This window comes from Saccostrea cucullata, unplaced genomic scaffold (assembly GCF_032062105.1).
Source record: "Saccostrea cucullata isolate Sc308-1 unplaced genomic scaffold, CSIRO_AGI_Scuc_v1 ctg7825, whole genome shotgun sequence".
NCBI lineage: Eukaryota > Metazoa > Mollusca > Bivalvia > Ostreida > Ostreidae > Saccostrea > Saccostrea cuccullata.
In genome coordinates this window covers 5,553-27,451 of record NW_026926112.1, presented here as the reverse complement: position 1 = coordinate 27,451, position 21,899 = coordinate 5,553, and the positions used below count along the sequence as shown (strand labels likewise).

Sequence of the window (21,899 nt, the reverse complement as noted above, 5' to 3'; positions counted from 1 at the left end):
ACACTTTATTTATGAATCAATGTGTATCAACAATATAAGAATTGTTTTTTTTTCATAAATTTGAACAATTGAAAATAAAAGAAAACAACAACTTTGAAATAAATTCAAGATTTATGACATCTTCCACTTACTTATAGGCTTCCTAATATGGGTACAGTCCACTAATTGTTTTCCCATAGGCGACAATGTTAACGTTTCTTCTCATAGCGATGTCCCTAATTTTCGTTCGGTAGTGAGTGACCCCTCAAATCAAAGCACATCAACTTGTCTTTCCTTGGTTAAAATCTCGAGGTGGCATGTCAGATTCGTTTTCCGGCAAAATGCGTCTGTCTGCGGGAACCTCTAAAAATGAAAGTGAAAGTAGGGGAATTTCAGAATTCTCACTGGCGTTATAATACACAAAATAATTCGGCTGATCTTCTTGATAAATTACATTTTCAAAGCTTTTTTGGCAGGAAAGATACTCTTTATCAACAAGTGTGAGGCTCAGTTCAGTACACCTGCCCAATTTTTTTTACGCAAGTCTGCAATTTAAGGAACTTGTAATTTTTTCTGCACTACTTTCTTCTCCTACCGATTCTAAAAATAATTAGTGGGATGTACCCATGTATCACAATGAAAAAAACTTACTTGTTTCCTCTTGATTTTAATGTCTGTTTTTCGAAAGGTGTTTGTAACCATTTGCTGTGTACTCTTTGAGATTTCACATGGAGCCAAATCGATCTTCTTGATATTGTTGTCAACCCAATCTTTTATCTTGTTAAAGAGAGAAAATTTACTGGTATCAAGAAAAAAAAATTTCATTCATTTCAAAAACAATAATCAAAGTATATATTTTACCTTATTAATTTCTGATAAAGGGTTCATTGAGATCAGGAATGAAGAGGTCTGATCAATCAGCAAACGAGCGATATCAATGGCGGCTCCTGACACAGGATATTGCGCAGAAATTAACTCTTCAGCCCTGGTAAACGACTGAAAAATATCAGAAAACAAGGTCTCATCCGAAGGACCCGCAACTTTCACTTCAAAGTGCCGAGCGCATGGCGAAGGAACAGTTGCTACCAATTTTAACGACTGAGCTACCGTGTACCGACACGGTAGCTCAGTCGGTAGAGCGCTCGCTTCGTGATCGGGAGGTCGTAAGTTCGTATCTCGGCCGCGACTGACCTACTCGTTAAAATTGGTAGCAACTGTTCCTTCGCCATGCGCTCGGCACTTTGAAGTGAAAGTTGCGGGTCCTTCGGACGAGACCTTAAAAACCGAGGCCCCGTGTCAGCGGCAGGCGTTGGCACGATAAAGATCCCTCACTGCTCAATGGCCCTGAGTGCCGAGTAAAGGTCAAAATTTGAAGCCCTTCACCGGCATACGGTGACGTCTCCATATGAGTGAAAAATTCTCGAGAGGGACGTTAAACAATATACAATCAATAAATATGAACATTGCAACACTGCTTTCAGATTTTTTTTATTTGAGTATGATATAGAAAAATATGACTTAAGTTATACTATATACCATTGGGTCTTTTAGAAGTCTATTTTCAAAATAGTATGACTCAAAATTTGCAAAGAAAAATTGATTCAGCGATTCTTTTAAAGCAACAGTGCACTTAACATGACCTTTTTATCAACTGAATTTTCAACTTGATCATTTAATATTTGTACTTTAATCATAATTTACTAAATCTAACGATAAAAAGAAATTAATCCGTTTTATGAAAAATAGTTTGAACAAGAAAATCCTAATTGAATCAATCCTACAAATGTATACATAAAAAACTTCACATGTAATGAATTCAAAAATGCTACATCTTTTGGTGACTAAAGGGTTCATTGAAAAGCAAACTAAATGACACTAAAGTTGTCATCTGAAACAGTATAATAAATGTTTCATTTGATTGATCTTTCATTAGATTCATAGATACAATTATAAAATAATGTTATCAGTAATCTTATATATGTGAAAGTAGTGTTCTGTAGTGGAAATATAATTTTGAAATTAAATACTCACATTGAATTCATTCCTAAGTCGTTTTCTTGTTTCCGGTTTCTTCATTTCGCCATATAACTCCATAAATTCTGTCCTGCTTATAAAATTTTCCTTCCTTCTGAAGTACTCATACAGGGCGTAATAAAGGAAGGCGTACTGATCCTTAAATACATTACAACTGAGATAAGGTTCAAAGATGGTACATATGTACATGGAAATTTTTTTCCGAATGTAAAAATTCAAAATTGACACGTAAACCAAGAGAGGAACACAATTGCCAACTTACAGCGTTTTGAATCATGATCCTCCTATCTTTACGCATGGCCTTAACAAATTCGATGACGTTGATTTTGTCATGTTCCTCTCCGTACCTCGACAGGACGTCCAGAGCAATGAACGTCCCGGTTCTACCGATACCAGCACTAATTAAAACATTAATTAAAATATATATAAATATATATATAATACATATAAATATATATCCAGAGAAATGAACGTCCTCGTCCTACCGATTCCGGTACTAATTAAAACATTAATTAAAATATATATAAAATATATATGATATATATAATTATATATCCAGAGAAATGAACGTCCCCGTCCTACCGATACCAGCACTAATTAAAACATTAATTAAAAATATTTAGGGTCAAATCAAGAAACAAAATATATAGTCTGTTTTGTTCCATACACAAACATGAAGTCAATATATCTTTATTTATTTATTTATTTATTTTGGATTCCTTTTTCAAACATGTTATGTTTCGTATATTCATCTGTTGAGTTCAATCATATCAAAACAAACCGGGATACCTACTCGTATATTTAATTTAGATCTTATTTTAGGAGTTGTAATGCTAAAACATTTATTAAAAATATTTAGAGTCAAATCGAGAAAAAAAATATAAAAGTTTTTTTTGTTCCACACATGAACATGTATTCAATCTGTCGTCATTTATTTAATTTTACAAATTCCTTTTTCAAATAGGTTATGTTTTGTATAATCATCTGTTGAGTTCAATGATGTCAAAATAAACCGGGATACCTATTTTTAATTTAGATGTTATTTTAGGAGTTGAAATGCTTAAAAGTCAGTTTCCTTTTTATGTTACATGTAATCAGTATGCAATCTGGAGAGAAATGCAACAATATTATATCTATGACTGGTTTTCTTTAATTATTATAGAGAATGAGCAGTTTAAAAGATGCACTTTCCTTTTCAACCTAAATTTTAAATACCAAAAACCCTTGCTACCCTAAATTTCCTAGATCATAGCAAATAGCAAAAATCAGTTTGACACAATTTCAGTTGACAAATAGATCCAGACCTGCAATTGACAATGATTGGGTGATTGTTGGGTCTGATTTTATGCTGGAAAAGTCTGAGAAACATAATCAGGTTCAGCCGATTAGGCGTTCGATGGTCAGGCCATCTGGTGAAATGGAACTGTACAACCATCCTTGACTCAGGTACCTATCGAAAAGATGTTAGCAGCAGTATACGTTTGTAACAGAAGACGGATGTATTTATTACAACCAAATTTTTATTAAAACAGGTAGAATTTTATATTGAAAAATTACCTTCTTTTTCGAAAGAGTCATTTTCCTAACAACATAATAAGCATGTTCTTTTTATTCTACCAATTTCACAGAGAATGGACCCAGATTTAGTTCTTCCCTCTCATTTGGCCAATATTGATTACATTTTACCTTTAAATAGGATATTTCAAGCGCATGTGAATCCTTTTATTGAAAACAATATAGCAATTAAACTGTTTACATTGTTAGATCTAGAATCATATGTTAGAAATGAAAAGAAATGATAACAATGTTAAAATAAAGCATTGAGCAATCTGTGTATACTTCTATATATAGGTTTATAATGTATTTCCCTTCCATGTTATACTCGCACTTGCCAGCACATGATTTTCATATTTTAATTTGACGGGTGATATTTCTGTTTAAGAAATTAAATACAATTTTCTTTGAATTTGCCCCCTTTCGCCCAGCTTAGAATAATGCAAAAATGGTGAGGACATAATTTACTGTTTGAAGTACTCATTGGATTTTCAAACCTTTGGTCCCTCAGTAAGATTGGTCAACAAAACGACGTATTCCTCTTCTTCCTGCCATATCATTCTCCACTGGTCAACAATAGTGTTACTTTGGGTACCTGCAGAAAATATAAAATTTTTCTTTCTTATAAATGATAATAAAATGTTCTACGAGGACTTTTCACTAAATAATTACCTGAACGGTATGACATTCAATACAAATATCAAATGAAATTAAGCTTGACTTTCTCTCATTATTCAATCTTTAATGAATTTATAACAATTTATGTGACCACTTTTCATCACAAAGAACATGAGAAGCTGGAAAACAAGGGATATTCGAGACACTGCATTATAAATGAATGGTAAAGAATCAGAAAACTAGAGTGAAAATAAAAGCATCAATAAAGCTGCTGTAAAACTTGTTAAAATCTAAAAGAGACATTCACTGAAATATGTGAAATTAACAGCATTCAATGCCTGTTTTATATACAAATGAGCAGGTGGATTTCGATGATAAAAAAATTATATAATGGGCATCAAAAATGGGTACCGTCCTTGCCAACAAAGATAATATTACAACTTATGTACTGTTTGTCAAATTTCAACAAATAATATTTGATGATGTATGATTGACTTTGAGACACATAACAAAGATAGACATTTCGTTTTGGGAGTAGTTTACACTGTTTTTAAGAAACGTTTGACGGTTAGCAAGCTTAGTACTCAAAGGTCAACCTATAGTTTGAAAAATGAGTGAAAACGACAGACTGTACGAATGTCTTAACAATTATTTTAGAATATCAGTTATTAAAGTTATCCACGTTTGTTTAATATTCAAACAGATAATGAAACTTTAATCTATTGTTTAAAACTCCCAAAACAAAATTACCCATAAAGATGTACTTGATACAAACAGCGACAAGAGCAAAGAATTGCAAGAGCACAAAGAAGATTCATGTCCTATTTCCTTTAAGGACATTGGCAAGTCACGGTTATCCGGAGAAAAAAGGTTTATATCATGGGTTTGATCACTTATAAAACTGTGATTGAGAGTGATCCCCGTGTAGAATTCTCTATGAAATGAAAACAAAACGTGTTTTACAGAGCCTCAGGTAAACAAAAGCACATGTGCTTCCTTCAACGGATAAAATCATCTCTACAGCGAGAAAGAAAAACGGTGATAGTTTTGTTGTACATTGTGTTCAGGGACAGACAGTAAACAGTGGTCAACAGACTGTTATTTACCGTACCCATGCTGGGAAGGACAATCACAAGATATAACAAATGCCGAGAACCTGTAACTAATTGAGGTCGTTCGAAGGAGACACCATTTACATGCAGTAACTGTAAACAAATATAAAAACAAATATATGCCAATATTTTTATGAAAAATTGTTTCCAATATGGTTAATTACTTAACATAAACAGTCAAACAGTCTTTACCATTATGAATACGAATTAGATTCTAAGGGAAGTAACTCTAAAATTATGAACAGTATTGGTAGATCTTTGTCATGTTTCTAAATTTGCGTTTTCAGTCATAATATCTAGATTTAATTGGAAATGAGGATACAATAATGTATATAATATATAAACTTTCTGAAATTACTGGATTTTGGAGATTTTTTATGGTAAAAAATTAAGTAGGTCCTTTTTATCAACATTTTACATAGGAAATGCATTGAGAGTTGTAAAAACATTGATTTGACAAAATCTAATAAGGAAGGGTGGCTTGGTGGGTTAAATGTATCAGAAAATAACATGTTTAGTACCATTACACCTGTTCAAGAGTTCTTAACAAAATCTATACAAAAGCCAGGAGCCTTGCTTATGTCCTTAAAATTAGTCGTATTGTTGTTCAAATTCGTATTCGGGGAGACAGTTTAATTTCTGGAGGAGTTTAGAAAGGAAATTTGTTACATAAAATCAAAAGGTTATTAGAGGAAGGACCCAGAATCAGGAATCCACTACATTAATTTCCTTCATGACAGCGTCTAAACCTGCACACCCTGAGGAGTAAAGGAGTTTTCAGAATAAACAGAAAGTAAATGTTTTTTTTCACATTAACAAAATTCGCCACGTCTTTGACCTTTTGACTTTTCTTTTTTCAAACTTCAAAAAAAAAAAACACCTTTAAGAAGGAAGAAACAAGTCCAGGAAATCATAGGATCTGCCATTTTCCAGTATACTAAGGGTCATACCCATAAATTAGTTTTAAAAAAAATCAGAAATTGGATAAAAAATGTTACAGACGTATTATAATTAAAATAGAACACAGTGAAACTTCTCAAAACCGCCCCCCCCTCCTGAATACCGGTTCTCCCTCAATATCGGCCGATTTTAAAAGTCCCGGCAGAAATCTTAACATTCTTTTACCAATAAATTTTCATAATACCGGCCACCCCTGAAAACCGGACACCGGCCACTTTTTTGGTAACAAATTGTAAGAAGCATAGGTAATTTCTCCTTACTATACCGGCCACTTTTTCCCACCCAGAAATTCTGTCATGGGCCAAAGGGCTGTAATCGGCCGATTGCAATGACCGGCCAAGTGTGTTAAAATGATCGGAGATCGGAAGTGTGAAAATGACCTCAAGGGTTTCCTAAACTGTGCTCTCGAGTGTATACAATGACATGGTCTTTGTACACAATTGATCTTAGTTGTATAACATACAAGTAGTTTGGTGCTATGTATAAATGAAATATTAAATGACCAATGACTTGTAAAATATAAACAAGCCGTCGTCGCCATGTTTGTTGCATTCGTACTGCATTGTGGATATAAACGGCCTTATAATTTAACAATGATTAAATACAAGCTATTCAAAATAATAATAAAAAAAAATTAACATCATTCAACAACATTTTACATGTTATAGTCGTAATAAAATGCTCCTGTTTGTCATTTATTTGATTCTTGAATTTTACAGATTTTGCTTAATGTCGTACGCGACAAACATACAGCAGATACATAAATAAATAAAATGTGACTTTCGTTTTTTTTCTTTTCCATTTATTTTAGATTTAAGCGAATTTAAATTATGTAGAGGCTTTTCCTCAATGAATGAATAATTTAGAATTTCAGTCAGCAAATTAAAATTAGATACAAACCAATAATTAATTAGGGTTTGGGTGCCAGTCAATAATTATACAAGACGTCAATTATAAAGACCAGGATCAAGGTGAATGGTACCTACTTTGTGCCGATAATCTATCCCAGCAGCTTGAAGTTAAGTACAGATGCAATGATAGAGTTTGTATTTTTTTTTTCAAATTAAATCATTATCAGAAATTATTTCTTCTTTTTGCAAATGTAGTTTTGATATGACGATGTTTGTTTGTCTTGTCTTACGAATAAGCTGAAATTATACATAAATACTGCAAGTTCTGCAGTTTTTTCATCAAAATGTCTCAGCCAGCAAAGCGTCAATGTCTTGAGTTACCACTAAGTAATGAAATCAAGCTCATCAAGGACCATGAATCTCAACCTAAGATTTCTCAACGGGTGCTTGGTGAGAAATTCAAAGTCGGTAGGTCAACTGTGGGTGATATTTACGGAAAAAAAGTTCTACGTTTAGCAATTTGAAAAGAACGCCAGTCCCAAGAAATCCAGATTCAACTCAACGTGCAAGTTTTTCGATATCAATGATATTGTGTTCAAGTGGTTTTCAACAGCCCGTGCCAAAGGCATTCCGATTTCATTTTCTCAGTAAGATGCACTCTGACCTCCCATTTTTTCTGCCATTTTTAGTCATACTTTATTAGTACTTATCAAAGATAAACTTCTCAAAATACCCTTTATACATCAAAGGAAAAGATAGAATAAAACCAGTATTTGGCCCCCGATTCTGGATGTCTTTCAGAATGATGCAACAGTTTATCTATAAAATCTTGTTGTCACCCCTGCCACAAAATGAGTATTGGTTAAAAGATTTAGAGTATACAGTGGTCACAGTGAGGTCAAAAAATATGTCAATTTTCGACATTTCTCATTTTTATGCAAATTTTCATCAACTTTACAGCACATTTTCTTTCGGACAACATAGAGCACACGCTTGCCTATCTACAAATTTACATATTTTATACACTAATATCAGATGCAGTTTATGTGTAAAAATCTCAGATAGGAAGCTTGTGCTCTATGTTTTCCGAAGAGACATGTATCCCAAATATTATGAAATTCCACCAGAATTCAGAAAATTCTGGAAAATGCCCTATTTCTGCACCCTCTAGTGTCTTTCATGTAAGCTTTGAATCAAAATTAGTGCTTGTTTTAAAGTAAGCATCATTGTAACTTCTTAACTACAAATGATCACTATTTTACCAGTGTTCTGATTTCACATCCAATAAGAGGCCAACTTCGGCTGTTACCCTATCTTGTTCTTTCACGAGTGACATACAGTGCAGGGAAATAATTTTGTTACAGCATCAATGCTGATTTTGGTGCTTCCTATGCTTGCTGATTTTGATGCTTCCTTTGCTTGCTGATTTTGATGCTAGTTATCCTTATCCTGATCCTGGTTTGATCCTTATCCTGATGCTGGTTTGAAACTAGGTCAATGCTAGTAATGCTACCGGAAGTGGATAATTCAAAAAACAGCATCGCTATTTTAAGCCATTAAAAATAATTTTTGGGGTAATTTTTATTTGTAATCTGTATCAAATTACTTTCCTTTATCTGTTTTCACTTTTTACCGAAAAAGTTAGCGATTTTTAACGAATTTCGTTTTGTCGTATTGCAATCGTAAAGAAGCAAAATGGCGACATAGTGGAAGTTGGAAGTAAATCTTCATCTTGCGAAGTTATCGTAACATAGTTATTTGATATTGATTGCAGCTAAAATGCGATGATTTATTCTTTTTGTGATGCGATTTCAGTAGGTGGAATAGCCCTAGTGTGTGCAACGTGTAAGCATGGAAACGTGATGGACAATGAACATGATTAAGTTTATGTCAAATCCAGATGAAAATTTATTGCGTGTCCTATGAATATTTCAGCGAAAATATTATGCTTTAGCCTAAATGGAAAAGTCGTAATCCAAGGAACCAATAGATCATCAGTACAGTCACTACAACCACTCAGAGGGTATGTAAACAATTTTTTTTTAAATAAGATTATATGAAAATGGTAAAGATTATGTGAAACAGATTTAGTGTTACAAAAAATTAAAATCTCAAAATTCTGAGCGATTAAGGCATTTCAACATGTTAAACCCATGTGATTTTAAAGGTCAATTTTTACAATTGAACATGTTGAATAAAAAATAAATGATTTTTTTTTTAATCATGTTAATTTAGAATCTGCAGATGCAGTATTCTCTAGTTAATCCACAAAGTATCAAGTCAAATTATACATAACCTATTGTTGTAACCACGGCCAAAATGTACAACCTTCTCCCATTCTGACCGTGGTCAAATGAGAAAGGATATTTTGAAGCTCGATCATTAATATTTTGTGGCTCATTAAAATATTGACCATTTGCAAATAAAGCAAAGTAAGATATTTTACTTTGATCATGATACCCATGGCAGTCGCAGTGTAAGAAACACTGTTGAATGAATGTAAATTGTTCATTTCAATTGGGATGGAAAGAAACCCATGTTCACTTACAATGTCATATGACGTCACAATAAAGATTGAGGCATCAAGATAAAGATTAGGAAATTTTTTGATCAAGCAGCCACGAGCAGGAGAGCTTCATGCTTACAACAATGTGGTAATGTACATATATAACATGACCGACTGATAACCAAGTCCACTCAAACGTAGTACATGTGTTTCAACTTTTGAACCAATCTAGAAGTCAACTTTTAAACATTAGTATGCATGGTTACGGATTTTATCTTTGCAGTCTTAGTTAGGCTGTTCCCTATCAAGTACTGTCCTGTGTCTGGTTTACGAATAGAATCTAGATTGTACTTAAGGCTTTAAACAGATATATAATTTTTTCAGAAGGCAGATATGTACTATCCTGATATTTGAGCTACAATACAATGTCAATATGTATCAAATATTTGAATTGGTCATGTTGATCAGGAAGTCTTTTTTGTATTGAACAAGATGTGTTTGTGAAACACTGTGCGGCTGGCGGTAACAAAGTTAAAAAAAACTGTTTTAGCATATAGGTCACAGTCTAGGTCATAAGGTCATTGATCTCAATGTCATTTGAAAGAACTTTATTATTGGAATATGCATACCTAGTATGAAGTCTCCATCTCCTATGATTCAAAAGTGATGGTAAAAGTTCGAAAGAACTATTTTAAGCATGTAGGTCACAGTGAAGGTCACAAGGTCATTTAAGTTGGTGTCTTTTGAAAGAACTTTTTAAGTTGAATACGCATGCCAAATATCAAGTCTCTACCTCTCAGAGTTATAAAGTTATGGCGAATGTTCAAATTGACAATAGACAGACAGACAAACAGCTGAACAGATAAACGGACAGGACATAAACAATATACGCCTCAGATCTATCGATCCGGGGGCATAAAAATTTAAAGAACAAACCATTTCTTCACAATTATTTATCATATGAATAATTTTCATTTGATTTAAAAGAATAAGCTGTATACATGGTATATCCGCTGTAAAACAAAATTATTTTATATGAGTGGTGAGAATTATTACTGGTATGTATATTTATATAAAAATTTTGATTTTAAAATATGTTTATCGTATATAATTAACACAAAATATAAGTATAAATAAAAAAATGCCTTATTCTTTTTGCGATATTTAAATTTTTTTACATACATAATCCTCACACAGAATCTTTATTATCGATTAATCATTTCAGCCTCAATGGCTCCTTTTAAATTTAACTGGAGTTAAAAGAGTAAAGATGAGTGTTTGAAACTGTGATCATTACTTTGATATTAAATAGCCAAATTATGTTTAATTTGTAAAGTTACTTATTGTCATTGTGCCCCTATTTCATATCATAAGTACTTTAAAGTTTTAGTAGTCAGTGACAATTTATTTTCTTTTACCTGTAATAAAAAAATAATTGCCCTAAATGTGTATAAAATTAAATAATTTCCTCCTAAGTTTGTATTTTGTATATTTGTGTGATGTACACATTACTCACTGTATAAAGTTAACAACTATAGTTAAAACTGTATTTATAGCATTGTTTTTTAATATTTGGCATTTTTTGAAATTAACCTTACTAATGTTTCATATTTTTCAGGCCCATGACAGAGTAAACAAAGCAGAAATTCCTCCAGGATTAAAGTATGCTGGTCTTCTCTTAGGACCTAAATCCAGCTGATGAAATTCTATCTGTTAAAATAGTGAAAATTCAAGCCAGGAACTTCTGATAATCAGACAGTGGCATTAAAACCGTTGTGATGATGTGCGCCAAATCCATTGATGACATACTTATATACATTTTAAAATTATCTCCCACTTAGATCTAAAATGAAATGGACAGAATTTAAAGTTTAAAGTGGATTTCAAGTGATTTGTATATTGTACATAACTAGATATGAGATGTATGTAAATAGAAATGCATCCCTGCTCTTTTGTACAATCTTACAAGTGTTCATGATGATTGTCCATACATAAATTGTTTTTATAGAATAAATGAAAACAATAGTTTTACAATAGTGTGATGTTTGTTTTAAGTGTAATGTACTAATTGAGAGATACTGTATACAGGGAAATTTTCGCCCCCGTTTTATTTTCACCCCTTTCGCCCTATCCTTGATTGGGCGAATTTAAAACGGGGCAAATTCAAATTACACCTCATAATTTCTTAAACAGAAGTATGACTTGGGCGAATTTAAAACGGGGGAAAATTGTTTACAAGTTCAAAAGGGCGAAAATAACCCTGTATGCAGTACATGTTTATATGATATTCTGTCCAAGTTGTATTTTTAGTATCTACATTTTAAAAAAAATACTGCCCCTGATATTTTATTTTTGAGGACACCAACATTCATTGTAAATAGGCAATATTTCTGTTACATGTAGTGTTCTTATTGAAGCTGAATGAAGCATATATAATTCTTAATTGCATTTTCATGAATACTCTAAAAATAGATTTTTTAAATCACTTGAAAAAGAATATCAAACACTTATTGATGACTGGTAAAATTTTCACTGATGTGCCAAGATTAATGAATTTTAATGACAAAAATAGTAATACCGGTGTGTCCTGATTCATTTAATTCTTAATATTTTGAATTTAAATAAAAACATTTCTTTATTTGTATTAATTCATTTAAAACTTTAATTTGAAAATTCCATATTTATAAATCTGCAATAAGAGACTGAAAATGACTCCATCATCAGCATGAATTCATTAGGCCAAAATAAAAAAAAATGCTCTTGTTTCCTGTCACCTGTCCTACCCTACATTTTACCCTCCAACCCTAAAAGTTTTTATTACATTTTCATTTTTGGGGTCACTATTTTCCTAAAGTACTAAAGTTGACCAACAATATTTACAGAACTAATACATTATAAGTGTACAGGATATCTTTACTTTAAAAATCTTTATTAACAAACTTTCTTGTTATTACATACTATATATTCTGGCAGTTCTGCATTCATTGAGTTTTGAAAATAAAATTTTTTCCCATATTAAATTTTTTCCCTAACCTACCTACCCTATTTTTTTTGTTCAGGGGATAGGAAACAAGAGTATATTTTCTTTTGGCCTAATAGCGTGTTCGTTATAACCATGTTTTACGGTGTAGATATTTCTTCCCTTATATCATGATACTAGACAGTGTAATAAATACATTTTCCTAATTGTTTAAGCCAGTAGTTTAAATCATCCAATATTTATATATGCTCTAGTGTACCATAGATTAAGAGTTTGCTGCTAGCCAGATAATTCTTTTCATCTTGATGATATACATGTGAAATTAAAACTGTTAATTAAGTGCCGTACAAAACAAATTTCGCAATTTTAAAAATGAAAACTTAACATGCTTAACATGAAATTTACAGTAACATTTTCTATCAGTTTTTCTGTTCTGTCTTAATTAACCGCCTTGGTAAAATGTTCATTTTCTGAAAATTTAGCAAAATCTTTTATCATCTTTACCAAATTTTTCTTCTACCACTCCTTAGAAGCTAATAGTGCTGTACTAGGGCACAATATATTTGAAGTAGGAGACAAAATAAATATTATTTTATGTTTGTTGTAGAACAACAAAGTACACATGTAAAATTTTAACTTCATGGAAACATTTCACAATAAAAACAAAATTTCCAGTGTCTAAAAATTACAAATTATTTATAGTCAGTGCCAAGTTAACCAATGAAATTATAATGTAAATGAAATTACAAAGTGTCCCATAACATCTTTTAGAATTATATGAAATAGTGTAATCATGTAATTATTAGATTAATAGTTTTACAATTCATGTCCCATATTCACTCTTTTTAACTTGTATTATATTATGTCAATAAAGTCAAATAAATAAATGAATAGAATCACGGTGTTCGCATGAACAAATGATGTTTTTTTTTTCTTTATCACCAGTAGTTTCTTTCAACAAATTAACTTTCTAGAATTTTTTTTATTGTAAGTTATAAATCCACCATTACATCATACTGTTCATGTCCTCTACTGTCCCTGCTCTCTACTTTTAGGAATGAAGAACACTTGTCTTTTTTAAAAAGCAGAATTTTGTTTGAATCATCAGTCTCCGACATCACTGCATGTAGATTGTCCGGTCCTTTGAATGAAACCATATAAACCGTGTTCCAGTGTCGCAGTTCATGTAGGTGTTGGTACGAAAAAGATCTCTCACTTTTCGAAGGCTTTAGTGCTGAGTACAGGTTAAAATATGCAGCCCTTCACCGGAACGTGTTGGCGTCTTCATATGAATGAATTAGATCTCTAGATTTTTATGTGCGGTGATGAAGCAACAAAACTGTGGACTGTTCATAGCACTCCATTTCTATAAAAGTACAAAGAAGACAAGATTTATTCATTGATGATTGATCACCTTAATATTATTATTATTATTTTTTTTTAATCTCCCACAATTTTAATGTGGGAAAAACACAAATAATTATTTATAGCATATATAATTATGTAGACTTCCTATTGATTAAAGTTTGTGTATTTAATTGAAATGAGATCTAATCTGCAAGGGTATAAATTGATTCAAGTACATTTAAAAAATAAATTCTACATACAGAAAATACTAGCTGCAGATCTGTAGCTCTCCGAAAAAAAATATATTGATAGACCGGAGAGATACAGTGCCACCCATTGAAAAAACTGTATATTTATTGCGCACAAAAAAGTGTGCTTGGTTCTCAATTTATTTCTCCATGTTTTTAAAACATACTGTAATCTCAACATATTACTAACCATGTGTTCCTAACATATTCTTTCGCTGTTTCCACAACCAAACATTCCTCATATTGTTGTTAATAGTCCTCCTGACCCTGATATTGTGGTCATCGAACATTTCGCTTATTTATACTGCCATTTTAGTTTCAAAGATAATTCGGTCCAATACGCTTCGTTGACAGATGTCAACTACAAGAGTACTTGATTGAGGATAATGAAATTTTTTTTAAAATCTTTTCATGTTTGCAATTGAGGTAAGAATTTGGAAGAATTAATCAAGAACCGAGCACACTTTTTTGTGTGCAATAAATATACAGTTTTTTTCATGGGTGGCACTGTAGCTCTCCAGTCTCTCAATATATTTATTTTCGGAGAGCTACAGATCTGCAGCTAAGGACATACAAACTACTTTGTATACACAATTTTCCACTATGAAGATGCTATTCATCAAACAAGGAAAAGAATATGTAGTGAAAAAGTTTTAAAATAAATGTATGCATATTTTCAAGCACAGATCCTCTCTCCTATATATCATAATTATTTTAGCTATTTCAAAATGATTTTTTGTACATACACAAATTCATTTTTCTGCACAAGTTTTTATAAACTTTAAGAACTTTCGCATTAAAAAAATATTTACACCAGATTCATTAACATAAAATCAACTATTGCATTGGATTAATTATTACGTTTTGTTCATTACACCCCAGTCTATGATTAATTGCTTGCAGATAATCTCGTCAAAGGCACTGCGACTTTTATTTTTGATTTCCGTAAATTTAGAGGAAATTCGGATTGAAAAACTTCGTAGCATGTGTATGCCCATAAAACCCAATGGAATTTTGTAGTAATTATTCATATTCACAATATCATACTTTTATTATATTGTTTAACTGATTTTTCATGTGCAAGCCTAACTACTTACCCCTTTATCACCGATCTCAATATCATCAATCCGTGGCGTGGCCTCACCAGTGGACTCCATAGCGTTTGGTGATCAGCTGATTCAGATTTGAAAATATCACGGGGTTATTGCTATTGAATTAATTTAAAAATAATCTTAGGATTATATTGGCCAATTTGTCTGCAAGAAATACATTCTTTGTATTTATTTCCGACTGAAATAGGAATGTCTATTTGCGGTTTCGTTTTGTGAAAATCAAATCTGTATTTTTAGTAAACCAGGATAATCCTGATTTTAAGTAGGTCAATGCTGGTTTTAAAATAGGTCAATGCTAGTTCTATCCTTTGCTTGCTGATGCTGATCCAAGTAATGCTGTTTTTTTAAATGCTGATGCTGATGCTAGCTCCATCCTGATCCTACTTATGCTGATCCTGATGCTGGTTTATGTAACAAAATTAATTCCCTGCACTGTACCTTAATATATTTTCGTTTCTCGGCAAAGTTTGCTGAGGGAAGGTGTAAAATTTGTTATAAAAATATGAATTGAAACCTATATGTAATATTCCTAACATACAAATGTATCATAACGGAAAATGTTCTCAAAGTTAAAACGTGTGTGACAATTCAAATGTCTGCGAAATGTCCTTCCACCATACAAAATACTAGTATTCCCCCATAAATTTTGCTCTTGAATACATTTTCAGGTTCTTTACTGAATCTTGAACGGTATACGTGTTTACTTTTCTTCCCGTTATTTCCTGATCATGACAAGGAGCACACGGCAGGTGTGCCCGGTTGACAAGTTATGCTCACTCCTCCATGGCACCTGATCCCACCTCTGATGTTTCGGGGGTCCGTGTTTGCTGTGCTCTTATTTTATATTGTTTTATGGAATTTGAGATTGAATACTGTTTGTTATCTCCATATCCTTCTTCAAAAATGTCATAAAAATGAAATATGATTAAAAAGTGTGAAGTAAGACTTTCTACTTGAACTTACATGTACTTAAAATTAACAAGTCACATATCTGTATTTAATTTCCCATATTACATTCAGAAATTAAGACGATTTCTAAACAAAATTGTGTATGAGTGGTAGATATTTTAAATTGTAACGATAAGAGGATAAATACCTTTTTATGCAAATCATTTTAACGTTGGCAGGTATACCGATATCAATAATTCTTCTTAAATTAGACATCACTTTACACAAGAACTTAAATGATTAATATTTAATGCCAACACTTTTTAAAATGTGGTACTTTGTATCTCATGCATTCATATTGTCGATAATTTCCATATGTATTATTCCTCTATAAATGTATCTATTGATATTTAAAATTTGGTTTAAAATATTTTGTTTTTGTTAGAATAATTAAAGCACATACAAATTCACTGGTTGACACAGTGCATTGTAAATATGAATTTATTGTAAATATCCAGTAAATAGCATTTGGGCAATCAACATCTAAAAAATATGAATTTGTACCCCGGACGCCCGACATGTCAGCTAACTTCATTGTCTCCACCAGGGGTCTACTATGGACGACAATCTGGCTTTTCTCGCCCTGAAACGAAAAAAAAATATAATATTGTATCATTACATAAAAAATTACTTTAAAAAGGTTTCAAGATAAAGTACACACAAATGGCAAATTAAAAATTGAGTATTTGCTACTCAGCTATGTTAAGGAAGGACAGAGTTCACATTCCTTGTACACTGTATTGGAAGTGTAATTGTAACGTCATTGAAATTTAACAAGTCACATGAATTAATTAACGACATGATCGTGCGTAAATAACAACTTGAATTTATTTATTTTATCGATTATTCATAAATCTTGTAAAATTGCAATACTTGATAGCAATACAGTCGAGAAACAGAAGAAAGTCTTTAGTCGAATATGACGTCACCAGCCTTGACATGACGCAGCACATGTGATCCAGAGGACTAGATTCACTGGTTTAATAATTACAAGAATGCTTAAATAAATATGATACCATGGCTAATTTTTAAACCTGATCATTAAAACTAAAAGAAAATAATTGATTAAATACAATTTATATAGAATCTGAATTTATCTAGCAGGAATGGAGGTGCACAGGGACAAGGAATATAGAAAAGATCGCTAAAACGATGAGCGTATTCGTGATTTACAAAAGTGCAAGGGCATAGACTATTTTGTTTGAGCTAAAATTTGGAATATTTATTGCTCACATAGTGTATATTTTGAAAAGTGCTGGGAGCTGATCCTGGTCTGCACAACGTTACTTTTATTTATAAAAGAATTTAAGCTAAGTGGAAATTTTTAGCTATTATTAGCATTTTCGGCAAAATTTTCAGTACTTCATTAACAGCACTGACTAGCTTCTAGCACTTTTTGGGTAGAGGAAATAAACATCTTTTAATGTCAATCAATATCAATTTTTTTCTTGAAAAACAGGCGTATGCCCTTGCACTATCCCCATTTCCTACATTCAGCTTTACAATTCTATTTTTATACAAATCACGTGACAAACCGCTGATACGTGCGATGTAATTGGTAATAACTACGGTCCAGTCCTATCCATTATTGATAGCGATATTACATTTTCTACAAGTATTCAGTTGCTTTTTTATAATTTTTAAAAAGAAGTAATACATATTAAAACGGTGCATAGGTCACATTTTCCATATCAGTCCTTAACATAGCTGAGTATTTATTATTTTTTTTTACAACGATAACAACACCAAAGATAAATAAATAAAATAAACATATAAGAAAACTAAAAAAAAAAAAAGAAGAAAAACTATGGATAACTTGTTTTCCATTTTGAATTCAAAACTCCTTTTCAAAAGCATCAACATCAACAACAAATTATGATAGAATCAATATTTACATCATGACTCCTCTATCCTGTTTTGACCTCTCTGATTCCCCCGCACTGAAAGGGAAAAAAAATAAATTAATACATATTATTACAATAGAAACATGGATTATTTCCAAATTCAATTCATTTTTTTCAACAACATAAATAATAATAATAATAATAATAATAATAATAATAAAAACAATATATTTACATCATAACCCCTCTATCTTGTCATCGCCACTTGGGAACCCTCGCACTGAAGGGGAAAAAATATTCTATAACACAAATACTTGGATTATTTCTATTTTGAAAATCACTATTCATTCTCAAAAACAAAAACAAAACAAAACAAAAAATAACAAAAAAACAATATTTACATCAAAACCCCTCTATCTTGTTTTGGCATCTCGGAATCCCTCTTACTGAAAGGAAAAAAAAATATTTATATTATTACACAACAACATGGATTATTTCAATTTTAACTAATTTTTTTTGGATGCTACATGTAGTAATGCATGTAAGAAAAAAGGTTAAAAAGTTTGTTTTTCATTAAACAGCCCCGCTAAATTTATGTACATTAAAGAGACACAAATGAAACATATACAACAAAACACGTCTGTATTGTTCTGGTCTTTTAGACTCTTGCACTGACAGAAAATAATATTTGATATATTATCCAACTTAACTCCTATTTTTGACAATAAGAATTTTAATTGCTATTTTTCGTTATTTATCTTTTGCCAAAAATGAGAAAAAGGAAACATATTCCACAAACAATATCAATAGATTTTTCATACTTACTAAAAGATGTAATCCCAAGTTGCGTGTGCTTGTGTTAGATGTAGCGACAAAAGAACCTTGGGAGAAAAAACAATGAATACATGAATGAAAATTAAAATGTTTTCACATACATATGATAATTGATAGTGTGCGAGGGCCGTTCAAAAATAACGTGGACTTGTTGCACGGAAAAATATTTGACGACATAATCCGGCAAAATGTCACAAGTAACATAAACGAATCTTTACCTATATGGTCTTCAAAATTTCATATCAAAATTTTATCTATTGGTATCAATTTTGAGTTATTTATCAGGACATATCATTGCGTCACGGAAAAGCAAAATCTGTAAAGTCACAGGCACTATTGAAAAAAATGTTGTTGAGTTTTTATTTTCTCGACATTTTCCCAAGAGCACCCGTACAGTCTGAGTTATCTTATCTACTCAACATCCAAACACATTTCTTGTCGAGCTTAAAATCTATATATAAAAAAAACAAAAAACAAAAAACAAAAACTGCAGGTATTTATGAGATATAGTGTGATATTGTTGACTCTCAATCACGTCCTTTACATGCAGTCCAGATAACGTTTTCGTCGATAATCTTCTCGTCCTCCCGTATAGCCTTTAACAAAGGTACAAAGGTAATTCCAATTTGCTAATTGTAGACAAATGTCACGAATACCGTAGTTAACTACATGTTATATTATGCGTATTTTTGATCTATGGTGGCGATATCTCGAGAATTACACATAATTTAACAAGTGCTGTGCACCGTCAATTCAGAAGACGTCATTTTCACAGTCGTTTTCATGAGAATCGCATCGGAGAAAAATCACTATATTTCTGTTATATATAGTACTTCAAATATCATATCAGAAATCTAAGTACATAATGATAGAACAATGTAAAGATACATTTGAGAAAATTGTCAAAAAATATCGCAAATTATAGAAAATTAATGAGTAAAATTTCGGATTCCGCATGCTTTTTCTTCATTTTTTTTTGTCGCGCTCCGTACCTTTCCATCAGCGATATCAACATGCCGATTAATTTCGTAGAATCTTTTTAAAATACAAATATTTCTGTGAAATTTCATATCAATATGACGTCTGTAAGTATTTCCATGAAGTTTTAATATTTTTTCCTATCACTTCTAAATCTGATTTAAAAAAAAATAAATAAATAAATAATGGGAATATATACTTGGCGGGATTAAGTTTGAAAATACGTAAAAATGCCGTCGGTGTGAGAAGAATTTAGCAGACATTGAGATTTGATTCTATCAAAATTGATACTAAGCAATAGGAATGGAAGATTCAATTAAAAAACATATCTGAATATTCTATCCATTTTCCCGTTTGTAAATCTCTAACATCAGCTACTATTGTTTTCCATTTATATTTGATAAACAAACAAAGCATATAAATAAATCAATACATATAAGTAAAAATAAAGTAATTAGGAACATTAAATACTTTTAAATGTAACCTCGACAATCAGGTCGTATTTAGTCACCGAGAGAACGTTAATGTAAGCATTATTTTCATGTTAAGTTAAACGTTTCTTTTTTAATAGAGAAAATTGCGAAAAAACTTAATTATTTATTATCATTATTATATTTCAATAGAAAATATTTCATTTGCTATCGAACATCAATTTGATTTTTGATTTATAAATGGCATTTCCTTTCTTTAACATGGTTAAAAGTAAATAAAATCTAATTGTTTGACGAACAATTTAAATTCCGATGAATGCTTACAGAACAACATTAAAAGTCTTATGACATGATTACACGCAGGATTGAAAACTAAAACGATCAAACCTGCTGTCTTAACCTTATAGATCACGCAAGTTTTGCAAACGTTATTACACGATTGCTCTGTCATCAAAAAAGTTGAATGCTCTGTAATAATTAGGGGAAAAATCCTTCCGAAGGACATAATAATTTATTATATTTTATACATTAAGTCATTTTTAAATAAAAGATACCAACATAATACAACAAAATTGATTATTTCTATATTTGTATTTTGAATGAATAATACAATACTCTAGAATCATCAATGTGCGTGGGGTACCATCCGTTGATTTTTGGGTCACCCTTTTCACAAATGTACATCCCCACGAACGTTTATTTTGTTAACATATTGATTCATTGAATCATGGTTTTTACGAGTAACCCACGAAATTCCGTCCCCACGAACAGGTAAAATGTTGCTTACCCACGAACATTGACCCCCACGAATTAAAATGATTCCACGGTAAAATCTGATATGAGCACTTTAAAGGCACATAATCTATTTCAAAATGGATTTTAAAGTGTCAACGAATATATTTCGCATCATAAAATTAGCAGATTTTGGAGAAAAGGAAAGAAGTCAGGTTACTTACGGTTAAACAGATGTAGATGTTTCTCATCATGTCCCTTGAATTTGACTATGGCACGCTTACAATTGCTGTATATATACCCTGCTCTGGTCATCTAAAAAGTAACATTTCACTATGTTTGGAATATTTATGGAAAGGGAAAGCCGTTAATAGAATAAATGTTATATAATGATCTAAAAAAACACACACACACACACAAAAAAAAACAAATATAAAAACAAACAAACAGTGGGCATCGTCAATAAGTGGTTTAATCTTTCCAGATAAGAAACATCTGTTCCGTGTAGATTACAAAACAGATTTCAGAAATAGCATTTCAGGACAAATTAGTCTTCAGAACATTTCAACATCTGGTCAATTTTTCCAATTTGTAGTTTACATGAAATATAAAGGAAAAGAATAACTATCAAAGACGCACCTATGAAATAAAGGAGATAGATTTCATTAAAAATTATTTGAGATTTGATATCCACTATCACGTTCACAAATTTCACTTTCTTACCCTTAGTACCCATCGTGCACTCACTCTTTTCATAATTAATTCTGTCAAAATTTATTGAACAGTAGTAAGAGACCAACTTAAAATTCAAATATCGCTCTATCCATCTGT

At 31.5% G+C, this 21,899-nt stretch overlaps 1 protein-coding gene and 1 long non-coding RNA gene across 2 annotated transcripts; both read right to left on the bottom strand.

The window, feature by feature from the left end:
* Positions 1 to 630: 630 nt before the first annotated feature.
* LOC134270818 (receptor-type tyrosine-protein phosphatase mu-like) lies at positions 631 to 3,690 on the bottom strand (the record flags this gene model as incomplete). Its single annotated transcript, XM_062753063.1, has 6 exons — positions 3,571 to 3,690; positions 3,318 to 3,463; positions 2,276 to 2,411; positions 2,011 to 2,151; positions 841 to 975; positions 631 to 756 (listed from the first exon to the last, which is right to left on the bottom strand). Coding segments are annotated over exons 1-6 (705 nt in total), but the record flags the coding sequence as incomplete, so codon positions are not given.
* Positions 3,691 to 16,298: 12,608 nt separating this feature from the next.
* On the bottom strand, positions 16,299 to 21,370 carry LOC134270819 (uncharacterized). The gene is made up of 6 exons (XR_009992899.1): positions 21,293 to 21,370; positions 18,919 to 18,974; positions 18,495 to 18,539; positions 18,329 to 18,373; positions 18,145 to 18,189; positions 16,299 to 16,832 (listed from the first exon to the last, which is right to left on the bottom strand). It is a non-coding gene; the product is annotated as an uncharacterized LOC134270819 (long non-coding RNA).
* Between the last annotated feature and the right edge of the window lie 529 nt (positions 21,371 to 21,899).